Source organism: Suricata suricatta, chromosome 9 (genome assembly GCF_006229205.1).
Source record: "Suricata suricatta isolate VVHF042 chromosome 9, meerkat_22Aug2017_6uvM2_HiC, whole genome shotgun sequence".
NCBI lineage: Eukaryota > Metazoa > Chordata > Mammalia > Carnivora > Herpestidae > Suricata > Suricata suricatta.
Window position 1 is genome coordinate 74,357,041 of NC_043708.1, and position 14,324 is coordinate 74,371,364.

The following is a 14,324-nucleotide window of genomic DNA, read 5'->3' on the forward strand; positions in this document are numbered from 1 at the left end:
TAACTGGACGTGGCTATCAGGGGTAGAGTCAGAATCTGCAAGGGGCAAGGCTGAGGGTCCAAGAACTGTCTAGATGCAAGAGGAACCTGGCTGGACTAGAGGGAGAAGGGAAGAGGGAGAGGATGGGTGAGTGAAGGGGAGAAAGCAGTCTTGGAACCCACCTTGCATCTTCCATCAAGGTACCAAACTTATAAAAAAAAAAAGTCATCTTTTGGTTAACTTAAAAGACAATTAAATATGCGGTTTAAGGATTAAAAAATACTTATCTTCTCCCTTCTTCTTAGGCTCAGCTTTTAGGGGACTACCTGACAGCTTGCTTATTAGCTCTGAAGTATCCGAACACCTAACTTGAAAGTCAGCCTTTCACCAGCAAGAATGTCCTTGGTCTGGCAATCACTCTAGGGGATGGCGCAGCCTTATCCTTCTGCTGGAGGGCCGTCCGACTGTGAAAGGCCCCGTCCGGGTCTGCTCTGGAGGCAGAGCGGCAGCCCTCAGACAGAACAGGTCCTCTGTGTCCTGTGTGGCGGCTGCCAGGCTCCAGTGGAGGCCGAATCCCTGCGCAAGGGGAGGGAGTGAGAGCTGGGCTGCTCTGTGTCACTTCACTTCTGAGCAAGCCTCAGACCAGTCCTGTTCCTTCGGTCTGCGCTCCCCCTCACTACTGCTTCTTCCCTCATTATTTCTCTTCTTTGCTAAGCTCAAGATGGTGGAAAGGCCCAAGAAGAGGGGCATCATTTTAGCTTCAGGTTTGAATGACCTGCACCCTGAGTGACAACAGGGGAGTGAGGGCCAGGGTATGTCAATTATGAGAGCCTGCAAGTGGCGGCCGTTCTTTTCCATCAAAAGCCTCACTGTTTCTACCAACCACAGTGGCCACTAAGGAGACATACCGGATTTCCTCAGTCTTGCCTTTTGAGGAAGAGGAAGAAATAAGGAGATAGACCTCGAAGGTGAAAGAAACACCACAGGGAGGGTGCTGACGAAAGAAAATCTGGGCGAGCATCAGGATGACAGGGGTAATGTCGAATCTGAGCACAAACTCGACTTGGCCCAGGCAAGAGGAACCTCACAAAACAGCTGGTCCTGAGCTGCCTTGGTGATAACTTGACCCATTATTCTTCTCTTTTCTCTTTCTCTCCTCAAATTGAAGTCCTGATCTCACAAAAGTAGATTTCTAGAAAGTTAGTCTGACAGCAAAGGCAACCCTTGGGGCAAAAGACGGTTTTCCAGTGTTGTGTTGCCTTCGGGGACGTGCATTCCCTGTGCTCTCTGATATTAATTACTGACAAGTCTGAGCTCAGCAAGCTCACAACAGTGCATTTTCTAGTCTAGGGCACACAGTGATGCTAATTAGCCATTCAGCTAACAGGGAGGAGAAACACCAGCTCTCCTGGGCTAGCTGTTAAAAGTTCTGCACAAGTAAAGCCCAGAAGTCTGCCAATTAATGCTGCAGGCTTCGAAATACCAGAGTGAATGACCTTGGCCTCCAGACTCCAAGAGGGACTGAGTAAAGCCTTTCGTTATAATGCTTCTCTGGTCATTAGCGCCCCCCAGGGGGAAGGGTGGGTATGGACCAAGCAGAGCAAGAGCTATGGAAACATTTACAGAGCAACCAAAGGGTCTACCAAGAGAGTTTGTTCACTGGATATGGAACACTCTTTCTCTTTCCCTTCAGTTCTTGCTGCCCAGTACAGTATTTTTCATAGAAAACTTGGTCAATGGTGACAGATTAAAGAGAGCGCAATTTGTATTCCCATTTTCGTTACTTTCTAATTTGGTAAGCTGCAGGTTTTCCTCGTCCATTTCTCGAGTATATGTTCCACGGGTCCAGATCTTGCCTCTCAGATGTCTATTGTTAAGGATCTAGGTGGATCCACAGTCATCCTAGTAATAAGAATGATGCCTTTCACATTTCTGGAGCTTTACAATTTTGAAAGTTCCTTCATGCATGTTCCAAAGGATGCTAAAGAGAAGAAATGATATGCAGCAGAGGGACAGAAAGTGGAGGAAGGCCACAGCTCTAGAAGAGCAATACTAGTCACCTTGGAGGTTTAGGGAAGATGTGCAGTATTCTGTCAGAACCAATTGGTCAAATGGGGGAAGGGCAGGAAGGAAAAAATATCTCTAAAGTGTGAATGGAAAAAACACAGTTTTCATTTGAAATACAATGGAGATTCGATGCTTAAATCGATTTCCAAGTTTCCTTTCTTGACCATCCCCCCCTCCAATATTGTGAGTTTTAATCAAAGTATCTCCACATCAAATAAGGCCAAGTATTCTCCATAGTTAAATGCAGAAGAACGTTGGCCCTTTGCTGAGAATTTGTTGAAAACTATATGTCAGTGATCTCGGTGTTGTCCGAATGAGAAACTATTCGAAAAGAAAGGTCTCTATTCTGTTTCAATGACTTTTTTCTCTTTATAGTCAAACTAGCACTGAGGTGCCTGGAATCTTCCATCCACAAGGCACATTCAAGCTATAGCTGGAAACCAAATATTTAGCGGTTCCCTTGCAACACTGCAGACATTCATTAGTCAAGGAAACTTCAGCAAAAGGCAGGAGAGAAATGGTGTGTTTAACTGCATTTTCCTTCCTAAAGCACACAAGAAATGGGGGAAAAATTAGGAAGAAATCTGAATCCATGCTGAAATGAGAAAATGTGTGAATAACATGAAGTCACAAAGTAGGGACCGAATCAAGTGAGGACGCTGAACCTGAAACTTACTTTCTGGACTAACAGCGGAGTATAGAAATCTCTGGAAGTAAATATGGGGATTCTGACAAGTCCAGAATAAGAACTTGTACTTGAAACAGTGAGGATTAAGGGGGTAGGCAGGCAGTGAGGAGGCCGAGGGACACTTACTGGGTGTGTGGGGCCAGGTTCATACTGCGGAGTGACTCAGGGCAGAGTAGGGAAGAAGTGTACATGCCACCTGCCATTCCTGCAACCTGGGCTCCTAGCCTGGAGAAGCCCCTGGAGGGGGAGGAGAGTGGAAGAGTGAGAAGTAACCTGTTCTGGAGCTGCTGACCCAAGTCCGCCACGGTAGAGACTGCGTGTGATACATTAAATGACTACACAGAAGTCCTGTGTATAAAGGATACACTAACAGTTTTACCTCTGACCTCTTACCTGGGCCACCTACTTAGTTTTGTGGGGGGGGGGGGGGGGGGGGGGAGGACACCAAAGGCCTGTGGGGGATCACTCTAGAGCTAAAGGCACTGTGGGTATAGTGAGAAAGAGTCCTGAGCCAGTTTGTCAGGCTTGAAGCTGTATGAGGTGCCTTCCCCATACACTCTTCCACTTCATGTGAAATAAAGCAAATAAAGAGAGTCAGAATCATGGAGAATGTTTGAAAAACATCTTATAAACACAAAAACAGGAAAGAGTGACCAGCTCAAAGATACTTGGGAGAAAATGAGAAATGTGGAAGGTTAGGGAAAAAGACAATAAATACACACAATCTCTTTCTGAATAACAGTTAGGAAAAACTTCCCTACAATTACATAATAAAGTGAAAAATGTATAAGTAATAGAAGACCCACTTCTGAGGAATATTAAGTTCTGAGGAGAAGCAGAGGGGACTGATCTAGAACAAACACACCCTGGAACATCTTAGAGGAAAAATCCAATGAACAGCCAGCTTCTCTCCTCCCACTGCAAAGTCACATGTAAGTCAATAAATCACCCTGTTTAGGGAACATGGTCAGAACACAAAGAAGCAAAATCTACACACTTCTGAGGGGAAAAAATGAGGCTCAGGGATTTTATGCCACAAAAACTGTTCACAAAGTCAAAGGGTAGTATTCCAAAGTATGCAAGGGTTCATGGCTATCTAAGGGCCCTTACAGAAACAAGGACTTAATGATGAAATGGGCCAATCAGGAGACAAAAACCAAAATAAAAATTTAGGAATGGGAAAGCCAAGCTTCCAAAAGATTGGCTGTTCAAGGAATCATTTAAATACAAACTAAGGTAAACACCTCAGCGAATATTTGTCCTAGAATAGCATGTAAATATGAGAAATTATAAACAAAAAAGGTAGAAAGGATGGGAAGTAGGTAGGGATGTGAGTGTACTAAATTTGCCTACTTTTTTAACATAGAAAGCTAATGATTATTATATCTAAATGATATATCTAAAAATGGGAGTTGGGAATTCAGTGTTTAGCTTTATCCAACAGGACAAAGTTGCGAAGCAGTATGGAAATTATGATCCCATATGGGTAAGAATGTACATGTGAAGAACATATCTGGAATGCCAAACACCAAACTGTGGATAGTGCTCTCCTCTGGGAACTGGATCCCTGTGTGTGTGTGTGTGTGTGTGTGTGTGTGTAGTGGGGGAGGTGGTCTGGGGTAAAAAAGACAGTAGACTTTTACCGTTATATACTCAATACTGTTAGATTTTTTTTGAACAAGTATGTCTTACTTTCACAATATAAAAAAATAAGTAACAGTCATTAATAGTGATGGCATCAAAACTCCAGGATTTCAAATGTTGGATTCCTCAGCTGCCCCACTGAGAGGAAGGGTGGGGGGCAGCTTTGACCTAGGGTGGCCTCTGCCAACATGGAGGAGAGAAGTCAGGCACCAATATCCACAAGGCTAGAGGGAGCAGACGTGCAATCAAACTGTAACAGATCAAGTACAAAACATCGTGAAAAGCAGCTTTTTTCTGGCCTGACATTTCAGAGTTGACTTTTTCCAAGAAAATAATGCATAAGCTTTTCAAAAAGGTGTACGAAGAAACACGAACACGGACAGATGCATGCACACATGTATCAACAAAGTAAGAAGAAGTGTTGAGAAAATATTTACAAATTCTCAACAGAAGAAAGAATTAAAGGTACTTTCCCTAAGATGAAACTTAGTATTAAATGGCAAGTTTGTTTTTTTTTTTAATTCTCTTGTTGATTAGGTATAAAATATGGTTAAAGCTCTTGTCTGCCCAGGTCCTATTCCTAACAAAACTATGCATGTCTTCTCTAAAATCATAAGGAAAGCTACACAATTAGGGATGAAAATCCCTACAAATAAATGGTCATTTGTTCTTCAACTAATTTCTTGAACTCTGGACTCTATTTGAAAGCTGAGATTATGAAGATAGACATTTCTTCAACATTTTGTCGCTAGTGCATGATGTGACAATGCATGTTTAAAAGGAAACAAAAATCTTCTAAGGATAAGATGAAGTCGAGAGTTTGGTTAATACTGTGTTGATCCTTCTGATCTCTGTGGTTTTAAACAGAACATAACACATAGCATTTAGTGCTAAAAACTGGGGGGGTCACCAAAGGCCTCCACTGCTCTGGGCAGATTTGGATAAGCAACACTGGAACCCCAGTATCTCTGCAGATCAGCTTGTTTCGATTCAAGGTTTCTGAATAGCATTTCTGCTACCAAAATGTGCACTTGTTTAAAGTATAGCTAATCTGACAGCCGCGAATGGTAAAGGTCCTGGGTTGTATCACACAGAAACTCATTAAACCCTCAAGTAACGGCCTCATGTCCCTTGAGCTTCTCTGCAAGCTTTAACCACAGGAACTCTGGAAGCTATTTGGAAGCTGTGATTATGAAGAAATAGACATTTCTTCAACATTTTTTTGGTCACTAGTCCATGATTTAGCTTGGCTATACAGTATTGCTTCTCCAGTCACATACATCTACTAGCTATCTGTTACAAAAAAAACAAAAACAAAAGAAAACAGAATTCAACAAGTCAATCTGAAGATCTCATTGGGTTTAAGGGAATCATGAATCCAGCAAAATCCCAGCTAACAAGTAGGGGGGGGGGTTGCTTGAAGGAGATGGTACAAAATGGAGAGTTTTCATAGGAAGAAGGATGGGACAACAAAATTAGAAGCAAAAGACAAAAGACTGTTCCAGTTTTCCCTTAGGGGGAAGGGTAGGGGGTCTTAACATGCAGTTTCCCTCATCTTCCTGCAGGGGATGGAGAGGGCCCTGTGACAGACTACCTCAATGGTGCCTATGAGAAAATCCCTGACTCACAGGTTAAGATTTATATTCCTGTGGGAGGCTGAAACTGCAATTAGGTTGGGCAGTAAGCCCTTTTGGGTGCTTTGGCCTGGCCCAAGTAATATCAATTTTGGCCTGTGGGTCTCTTTTAAACAAATCTTCACAGAGGTCATAAATCTAAAAAGTCTTACTACCCTTTTTAGTATGACCATCAACACTGAATGGCCTAGGCTTAAAATCTCCTTCCCATTTCCGTGAGCATTTTGACTTGGCTGCATTCAAAAGATGCTATTAAGTGTTTCAAGCCTGTAACACTTTTCTAAGCCTTGAATGTGTCAGCCTCTTCTGTTCACTAATTACCTTTCAACGTAGATGTTCTTTCCGGTCCCAAGGGAGTAGAGGCTGCAGAGGATGTGGTAGCATGAAATCTGCACATCTCCTACTGAAAAGAACAAAAACGAGCAGTCATTACCGCGCTTCAATCCCAGCTCCTCACCTCCGGCACATGGAAATGGTCCACCAACAACAAAAAAAATGTGCTGTCATCACCCAAGAGCTAAAGCGCATGCATGTGTACCCCCCACCTCTGGCCCTCGCCCCCCAAAACATGATAGAGCCCTTTCCACCAAATGGTGGCTACTGAACGGAGAGAGAACCCAGCGACAGGAGAATACCTCCATGAGGCATCCCAGGTCCTTTGTGGGCCTTCGCTATGAATCACACTGCTTCAAGGGAAAGAAATCATTTGACCAAAGAGATCGCATGTTTTCCCCCGCAAAAGGAGACACTATGGGTAAATTTTATATGTACTAATATTTCCTTCCTTGGAAAGGAAGAATGCAGCTGGTCTCAAGTTTGGATGAGCCTTTTGTTAATTTCCCAGGACGGTATGCGGAACATCTTGACCTTTTTAGAGACAGAGCGACGTTTCTCACGTCCACCTGTCGCAAGTTCTCGGAAGGACGTCTTTCAAAAACCAGTTCAATCATATCATGATTTTGCCATGTTTCCTGAGGGAAGGGCATGTTCCATTTAGGAGGCCACAGAGCTTAATCTATAGGTTACATGCTCCTTCAATGTTTGGAAGTCATAACAAGGCAGGGACTAATTGAGCACAATGAGACCTAATTTAATTTTAAATTTTCAACAAGGAAATGCATTGTTTTTATGACATCAAATAATAGATATGGTTGTTCCCCGATTCCGCTGCCCTCCTCCATGGAAATAACTGATTTTCAGTTGTTCAGGGATATAGAAGTCACAGCCTCAGCTATCGACAACTGGCTAAATTGAATTAAATCATGTGCCAACATTTAAAGTGTGGCAGAATATTTGCACTAGGGGGCTGTATGTGGTACGGAATGCAAACTGAAATAAAACCAACCGACTATGGTCTTCTGCTGAGGGCTCAGATAATGAAATGTTAGCAGCTTTCCTTTGCTCCTGGTATCCAATGAATAAATTAGGGCTTCTTAACAGGAAAATTGGTATCTGAAAAACCCTGGGAGCAAACCTATATCCCCTACTGGATTACTCAGATAACCTTTTCAAATTAAGTAGGAACACAGCAGCTGACAGCTAAGCTAGTGGGTGGAAAATTCTGGTCCTGAATAATGGTGGGAAAAGATGAACTATTATATACTTAAATTGGGGGACCTCTGCCCCTCTAAGGATCTAGTCCTCCATTTTTAAGCCTAAGAAGAAAAAGGTATGGAATAATTCTCAATTCCACTTTCATTTTTTTTTTTTTTTTAAGATTATTTATTTGAGAGAGAGACCATGTGCACAAGTGGGGAGAGACATAGTGAGAGAGAAGCAGAGAGAGAATCCCAAGCAGAGCAGGGCTCAAAACCCACAAACTGCAAGATCATGATGTCCACTGAAATCAAGAGCTGAATGCTTAACCGACGGAGCCACCCTGGTGCCCCTCTATTCCACTTTCAAGGTGAATTCAAGGGAATGAGTCACACCCTTCTCATCTGGAGCCCTGTGCATGTAAATCCACATAGACGGCAATATGACTTACAGAGTAAATCCACCCCGAACTGATGCTGAGCAACGTGCTCAAAGATGGACGTCAGGATGGGGAGCAGAGCCACCGTGGTATAGTTAATATTCTGGGACACGCCTTTAATCTGTGTTCTGGAATGCGTAAACTTCCCGAGCTTCAGGTTTTCCGAAGTCTTCTCTAAGTCTTCCGCCGCATTTTCAAAGAAAGCTCGTAACCCAGCCTTCACCAGCTCTGAGCCTGACTTCATGACAGTCCTGTAAGCAAACAGAGCATAATCCAAACCTGTGGCCATCCCCATTCTTGAAGCAGGTGACCTGCAGTTTAACCTGGGCAGAGTTGTGACACTCCAGTCACCTGACCGGCACGGAGTCAGGGGAAGAGGAGAGAGCAGTTAGCATCCAGGAAGCCCGCTGGATCACACAATCCCAAAGGGGGCGAGCAACTGGATGGTATTGTCTGTTGCAGGGGGTCAGTGCTTGACTCTTCAGGAAATAAGGAGAGTTTAGGAAGAAACTGATTTGGGTCACTTGTTATCAGTGGAATATCCTGGCTGGCTATATTCCCCTGTAAATATCTACTTGTAAGGAAGGAGAGGTGAGTTTTTTTTTTTACAGTTCACTATGAGATAAGCATCTTTTATAAGAAATATTAGCTCTCCCATGATGCAGGACCTCTCAGAACAAAGAAATAATTGAGCGAAAGCTTATGTTTCTATTAGCCAGCAGGGATGTCCTAGCTTGGAGGAGGGGTGAGGGGTAGAAAGCCCCCTTTAAAACAGACAGCTTCATCAGACCACTGAAAAAAAAAACTATAGAAATGTGCCCTTTGGGAATGGAGATTAGTTATGGGTAGCTGAGACCTTCCCTCAAAACTACTCTCTAAACCCTAGGATTAGAACAAAGCTTACAGGGCAACTATTATTTTACATATTTCAGAATCTTAAAAAAATTTTCTTACCCTTATTTTTCAGAGAAAGAGAGTACAAGTGGGAGAGAAGTAGAGAAAGAGGGAGACAGAATCTGAAGCAGGTTCCAGGTAGGGGCTGTGGGAGGGGTGATATGCTAAATGGGTAAGGGGCATTAAAGAATCTACTCTTGAAATCATTATTGCACTATATGCTAACTAACTTGGATGTAAATTTTAAAAAATTAATAAAAAATAAAGGGTAAGTGGATAAATCACTTACTGTGACACATCCACAAAGGAGAATATTATTCAGCAATAAGAAGATATGAGATAGCAAGCCAGGAAAGCCATGGACACAGATTTTCAAGGCAGATAGCTGAGTTACAGAATGGGGTGTGAAAAGACTGTGTGCTGCATAATTTTAACTGTATGACATGGAAAGATCCATGGTGGCCAAAGGTTTGAGGGCAGCATGGGATAAATAGGTGACAGGGAATTTATAGACGTTGAAACCATTCTGTACAATATTGTAATATTAGAGACATGACACTGTGCATTTGTCAAAACCTGTAGAACTATTCAACAGAGTGAATTTTAGTATGAACCATGTACTTTAGTGAACAATAATGTATCATCATTGGCTTAATACTTGTAACAAATGCAAGATGTTAATAGGGAAATTGTGTGTGTGTGTGGGGGTGGTATATGGGACCTATGTATGATCTCCTCTATTTTCTGAAAATATACAACTATTCTTATAAAAAAAAAAAATAATGAAACAGGCTCCAGGCTCTGAGCTGTCAGCTCAGGTCCGATGTGGGGCCCGAACTCATGAACTGAGATCATGACCTGAACTGAAGTCAGACATTTAACCGACTGAGCCAGGTGCCCCTCCGTATTTCAGCAACTTATTCACAAGATTATGACAGGCTTGCCTGAAGGACAGATGCTTTTTATCTATGGCATTTTCAAGATTATCATTCCCCCCCAACCAGAAAAACAAGAACAAAGAAATGAAGTCACCGAGGCTTGCTCCTAGCCCTTAAGCATTCAAGAACTATCTTCCTAACTTTCTAGTCTTGGGTTTTTGTCAGGAATGATTATCAAACACGCTGAACCACACTAAAAAACGGAGAATATGCTCTCCCAAAGGCAGTCCACATGCTTCTGGGAGTGAAGACTGCTCATCCCAGGTGCAGAGAATTTGAGTCCTTTGGGGTGCCCGGGTCTGATGCTGCAAATCTGTGCTGTCCTAATATTTCCATGTTTGTTTCTAGGGTTTAGACCACTAAAGTCCCCTTTAATTATCCTTAATTTTTTTTTTTGATAACCAGTCTTGGTTGTAAATTTTCATGTTGTGGCAACTCTCTTAGTTGGTTTCTCTTCCTCATATGGTTTTGGGAAGGATGTCATCCTCCCAACTTTGACACTCTTTCTACTCAAAGAGTGTTCTTAAGAAAGCTCCCTGTCTTTCCCACTACTTCTTCTTGTCATCTCATCAGATCATTTATGTTTAAAAATTTTTTTAATGTTTTATTTTTGAAAGAGAGAGAGACAGAGCATGAGTGGGACAGGGGCAGAGAGAGAAAGAGACAGAATCAGAAGCAGGCTCCATGCTCTGAGCTGTCAGCACAGAGCCTAATGCAGGACTCGAACTCACAAACCATGAGATCAAGACCCGAGCTGAAGTTGGATGCTTAACTGACTGTGCCACCTCGGAGCCCCTGGATCCTGCTTATATTACTACAACTTACATGTACATTTGTTACAACTTCCTTTCCCTTTCAGCCATCTTTCCCGCAAGACCCTCAGGCTGTGGGTTCAAACCTATCTTGCCTCTGATCGTTTTATCTCACATTCCCTGAATCTCCCTCCTTGGCTGCTTTGGATTCAGAGTGTTACGCTTCCCTTCTCCCAGGATGCTTGTGGCCTCGCCACCCATCAGGCAGCTCTTCCTTTTCTGTGGAGAATGAGGTATAAAGTGGCACTTTGCTATATTATATATTTTATCTTCTGAAGAATGAACTTCTCAGGAAGAGAAGACAAGAATTGATCAAATGCTCAGCTTTTAGCACGCGGTACGTGCCATGACAGTGCCCTCCATCATGTGAACTGGAAGGCGGAGAGTGCTACTGTCAGGCTGAGATTCATCTCTTCCCCGTCCCCTCCCCCTCCCAGGCTCCTGCCGAGCTGTGGCAGTCTTCTCTTCTGCATGATAAGTGAGAACACAGGGTCAGAGAGGAGTCTTGAGAAACTACTGGAAAAAAACTGGGCAGACTTACCTTGTGTCAAGTGTCTGAGCTAAGATGTGAAGACAGCTCACCATTGTCGTAGAGTCGCTCCCTAAAACAAGAAATACTACTGGTGACTCCCTAAACCCTTCAGCCTGTCTTTCTTTTTTTAATGTTTAGTTTTTGAGAGAGCACAAACAGGGGAGGGGGCCGAGAGGGAGAGGGCGAGAGGATCCGAAGTGGGCTCTGCTTTAACAGCAGTGAGCCCAATGCACGGCTCAAACTCACGAATGGTGAGATCATGACCTGAGCCAAAGTCGGACACTCAACAGACTGAGCCACCCAGGCGCCCCCAGCCTATCTTTTAAATGCAATCTTCTCCATATGCACAAACCATAGCCCTGCGTAATTAACCACCAACACACAAAGTGCCAGACCTATGTGCTGGGACAGTGCATTTATCTCTGGCCTGAGGCATCCGCTGTTTGATGGATGTTAGAGGCAGAGCTTAAAACATTCATTGGTGTGGAAAATTTGAGCTGTTAAAGGGGTAGAGAGGTCATTTATCACACTTCAGATCAATTTTCTGTGGCAAATTTAGGTGACACCTTAGGCTCAGGTTGTCTGTAGGCACCGGAAATAAAGGCAAAATGCAAGTTACAGAGAATTACAGGGCGGAGCGAGCTTTGGGCAATACTTCTCTCTTCACTTACCAAAGAGGGAAATCCTGTGTCGCACCAGCGCAGCGAGTTTGCAGAATAGGCTGAAGCAGAAAAGAAGGCGAGTAGGAAAGGCGAGAACTCCAAGGTCTCATATGTACCCCCCCACCCCAGGCCCCCACACTTTAAAACAGAGCAGAGAACGGCCCTCGGGCAAGACGTACTGTGTTCCTCTCAAAGAATCCTCTGGACCACACTAGGGGAATGTATGCTTCCTGCTGTCTTGCGGGACAGTCACGAAGGCACACTGGAGGCGGCCCCTACCCCACAGAAAACAATCCTTCTGCCACAACCGGAGTATTTTGCAGTGACAAAGTTACCACCTCTTGCTAAACAGTCCTATGTGCTGAAACACCCATTTGTAGGACACCCAGGAGTAAATGAGAGTTCTGAGAGGGATCGTATTTTTTCCACCATTGCAATGGATTGCAAACCATTTTGCAGCCTTTGCTGAAGTGTGAAGTTAAGCTGGGAGGCGGGAACAGAAGAAAATTAATGGTTCAGGCATGGAGGGGTATTGTCTTGAACAAAAACATCCTAAACATTTTAGGATATTGCCTTCCTCTGTCATTTCCTGTTAGTCTGCGGGCCTGACTGAGTGGCTGTCCTCACCGTGCCCAGGGAAGCCAGGAGAGCTGGCTCTTGGGTTCAGCTCAGGTCATGATCTCACGCTTCCTGAGTTCGAGCTCCATGTCAAGCTCTTTCCTGCCAGCATAGAGCCTACTTGGGATTCTCTGTCTCCCTCTCTATCTGCCCCTCCCCTGCGTGCATACCTTTTCTCTCCCTCCCTTTCTCTCTCTCTCTCTCTCACAAAAAATATGTATTTTTAAATTTTTAAAAAGTTGACACACTGAGGGGCACCTGGGTGGCTCAGTCTGTTAAGCACTGGACTGTTGATTTCAGGTCATGATCTCATGGTTAGTGAGATTGAGCCCCGCATCAGCTCTGTGCTGACAGCGTGGAGCCAGGTGAGCCCGTCTGCTATGCTTTTGTGCTTTCTGACCTTACTCTACCCTTTCACCCATCTTTTCTACCCCAGAACCCCTTGGAAGTCCAGCTAAATCTTATCTTTTTATTTTTCATGGCATCTAGCAGAGAGCCTTGTGCAGCGAGAAAAGAGCTCCATAAAAGTATGTGAAGATGTCACGATGGACACTTGCTCACAATGACCATAATTTGACCTGAATTGCCAGTGGGTCTTGGGAAGAATGTGCAGAATTCTTTTTTTTAATTTCTTTTTTTAGTAAGTTTTTTTTTTTTCTCTGAGAGACAGAGAGAGAGACAGCACAAGCGGGGGACGGTCAGAGATAGAGGGAGACACAGAATCTAAGCAGGCTCCAGGCTCTGAGCTAGCTGTCAGCACAGAACCTGATGCGGGACTCGAACCCACAAACCATGAGATCATGACCTAAGCTGAAGCCGGACGCTTAACCAACGGAGCCACCCAGGTGCTCCGAGAATGCTCAGAATTCTGACACTATTTGACACTGGCACAGCTAGACAAGAATTTTGTAGTCCCTTGAGAAAGCAGTCCTTCCTGGTGGAACAGAAAAGGGAAGGGAGAATAAAAACACCTGATATAGGCCAAGGGCTTCCAAGGTGAGACGGAGCTGAGGGCCTTCCCAATCTCTCACTCATAGCTTGTCATGGGCTCTCCGACCCACACGGAGGCAGAAATCTTTTCGGGGGCAACTCAAATGGAGAAGAAGCACATCCTGAGTGTTGGCAGAGATCAAAACTTGCTCGACTTTATGTACGGAAGTGGAGTCACTATACGTACACCAGAAACTAATATGACACTGTTCACTAACTGGAATTTAAATGAAAACTTAAAAAAACAGAACAACACAGACTTGCCCATCTTTAAGTGGTTTTCAACTAATGCCCTGAGTCTACTGGGCCATCGACTGGAAAATGGCAGCCAAAGCTCCCCGTGGTTAGTCACCTATTCTTGCCATGGGAAGAAGTGGGAAACGGTGGCCTAGTGCTTCAGAGAACTCAAAATAAGTAACAAATCTGACAGCCTCCTAGTGTAAAAGTAAATAACGGACTGCTTTTTTGCTCTTCTCATTGTCTTTTTAAAAAATGTTTATTTATTTATTTTTGAGAGACAAAGAATGACAAAGAGGAAGAGAGAGGGGGAGAGAATGAGAATCTAAGTAGGCTCCACGCTGTCAGCACAGAGCTGATGTGGGGCTCAATCTCACTAACCATGAGATCATGACCTGAAATAGAGTGTCCAGTGCTTAACAGACTGAGCCACCCAGGTGCCCCTCAGTGTGTCAACTTTTTAAAAAATTAAAAAAAAAATTTTTTTTTTGGTGAGAGAGGGAGAGAAAGCAAGAGAGAGAGGGAGAGAGAGAGAGAGAGAGAAGGTATGCAAGCAGGGGAGAGGCAGATAGAGAGGGAGACAGAGAATCCCAAGCAGGCTCCATGCTGACCGTAAAGAGCTTGACATGGAGCTTGAACTCAGAAACCATGAGA

General features: G+C 43.9%; 1 protein-coding gene across 1 annotated transcript in view; it reads right to left on the reverse strand.

Annotated features, from left to right (window-relative positions):
• RYR3 (ryanodine receptor 3) overlaps positions 1-14,324 on the reverse strand; it is a 349,369-nt gene that overhangs the window by 76,193 nt on the left and 258,852 nt on the right. The window contains exons 62-65 of the mRNA XM_029952228.1: positions 11,835-11,884; positions 11,173-11,233; positions 8,000-8,238; positions 6,334-6,415 (exon numbers count right to left, since the gene is read on the reverse strand). Coding sequence (XP_029808088.1) covers positions 6,334-6,415; positions 8,000-8,238; positions 11,173-11,233; positions 11,835-11,884 — 432 coding nt within the window. The remainder of the gene's footprint in view (positions 1-6,333; positions 6,416-7,999; positions 8,239-11,172; positions 11,234-11,834; positions 11,885-14,324) is intronic.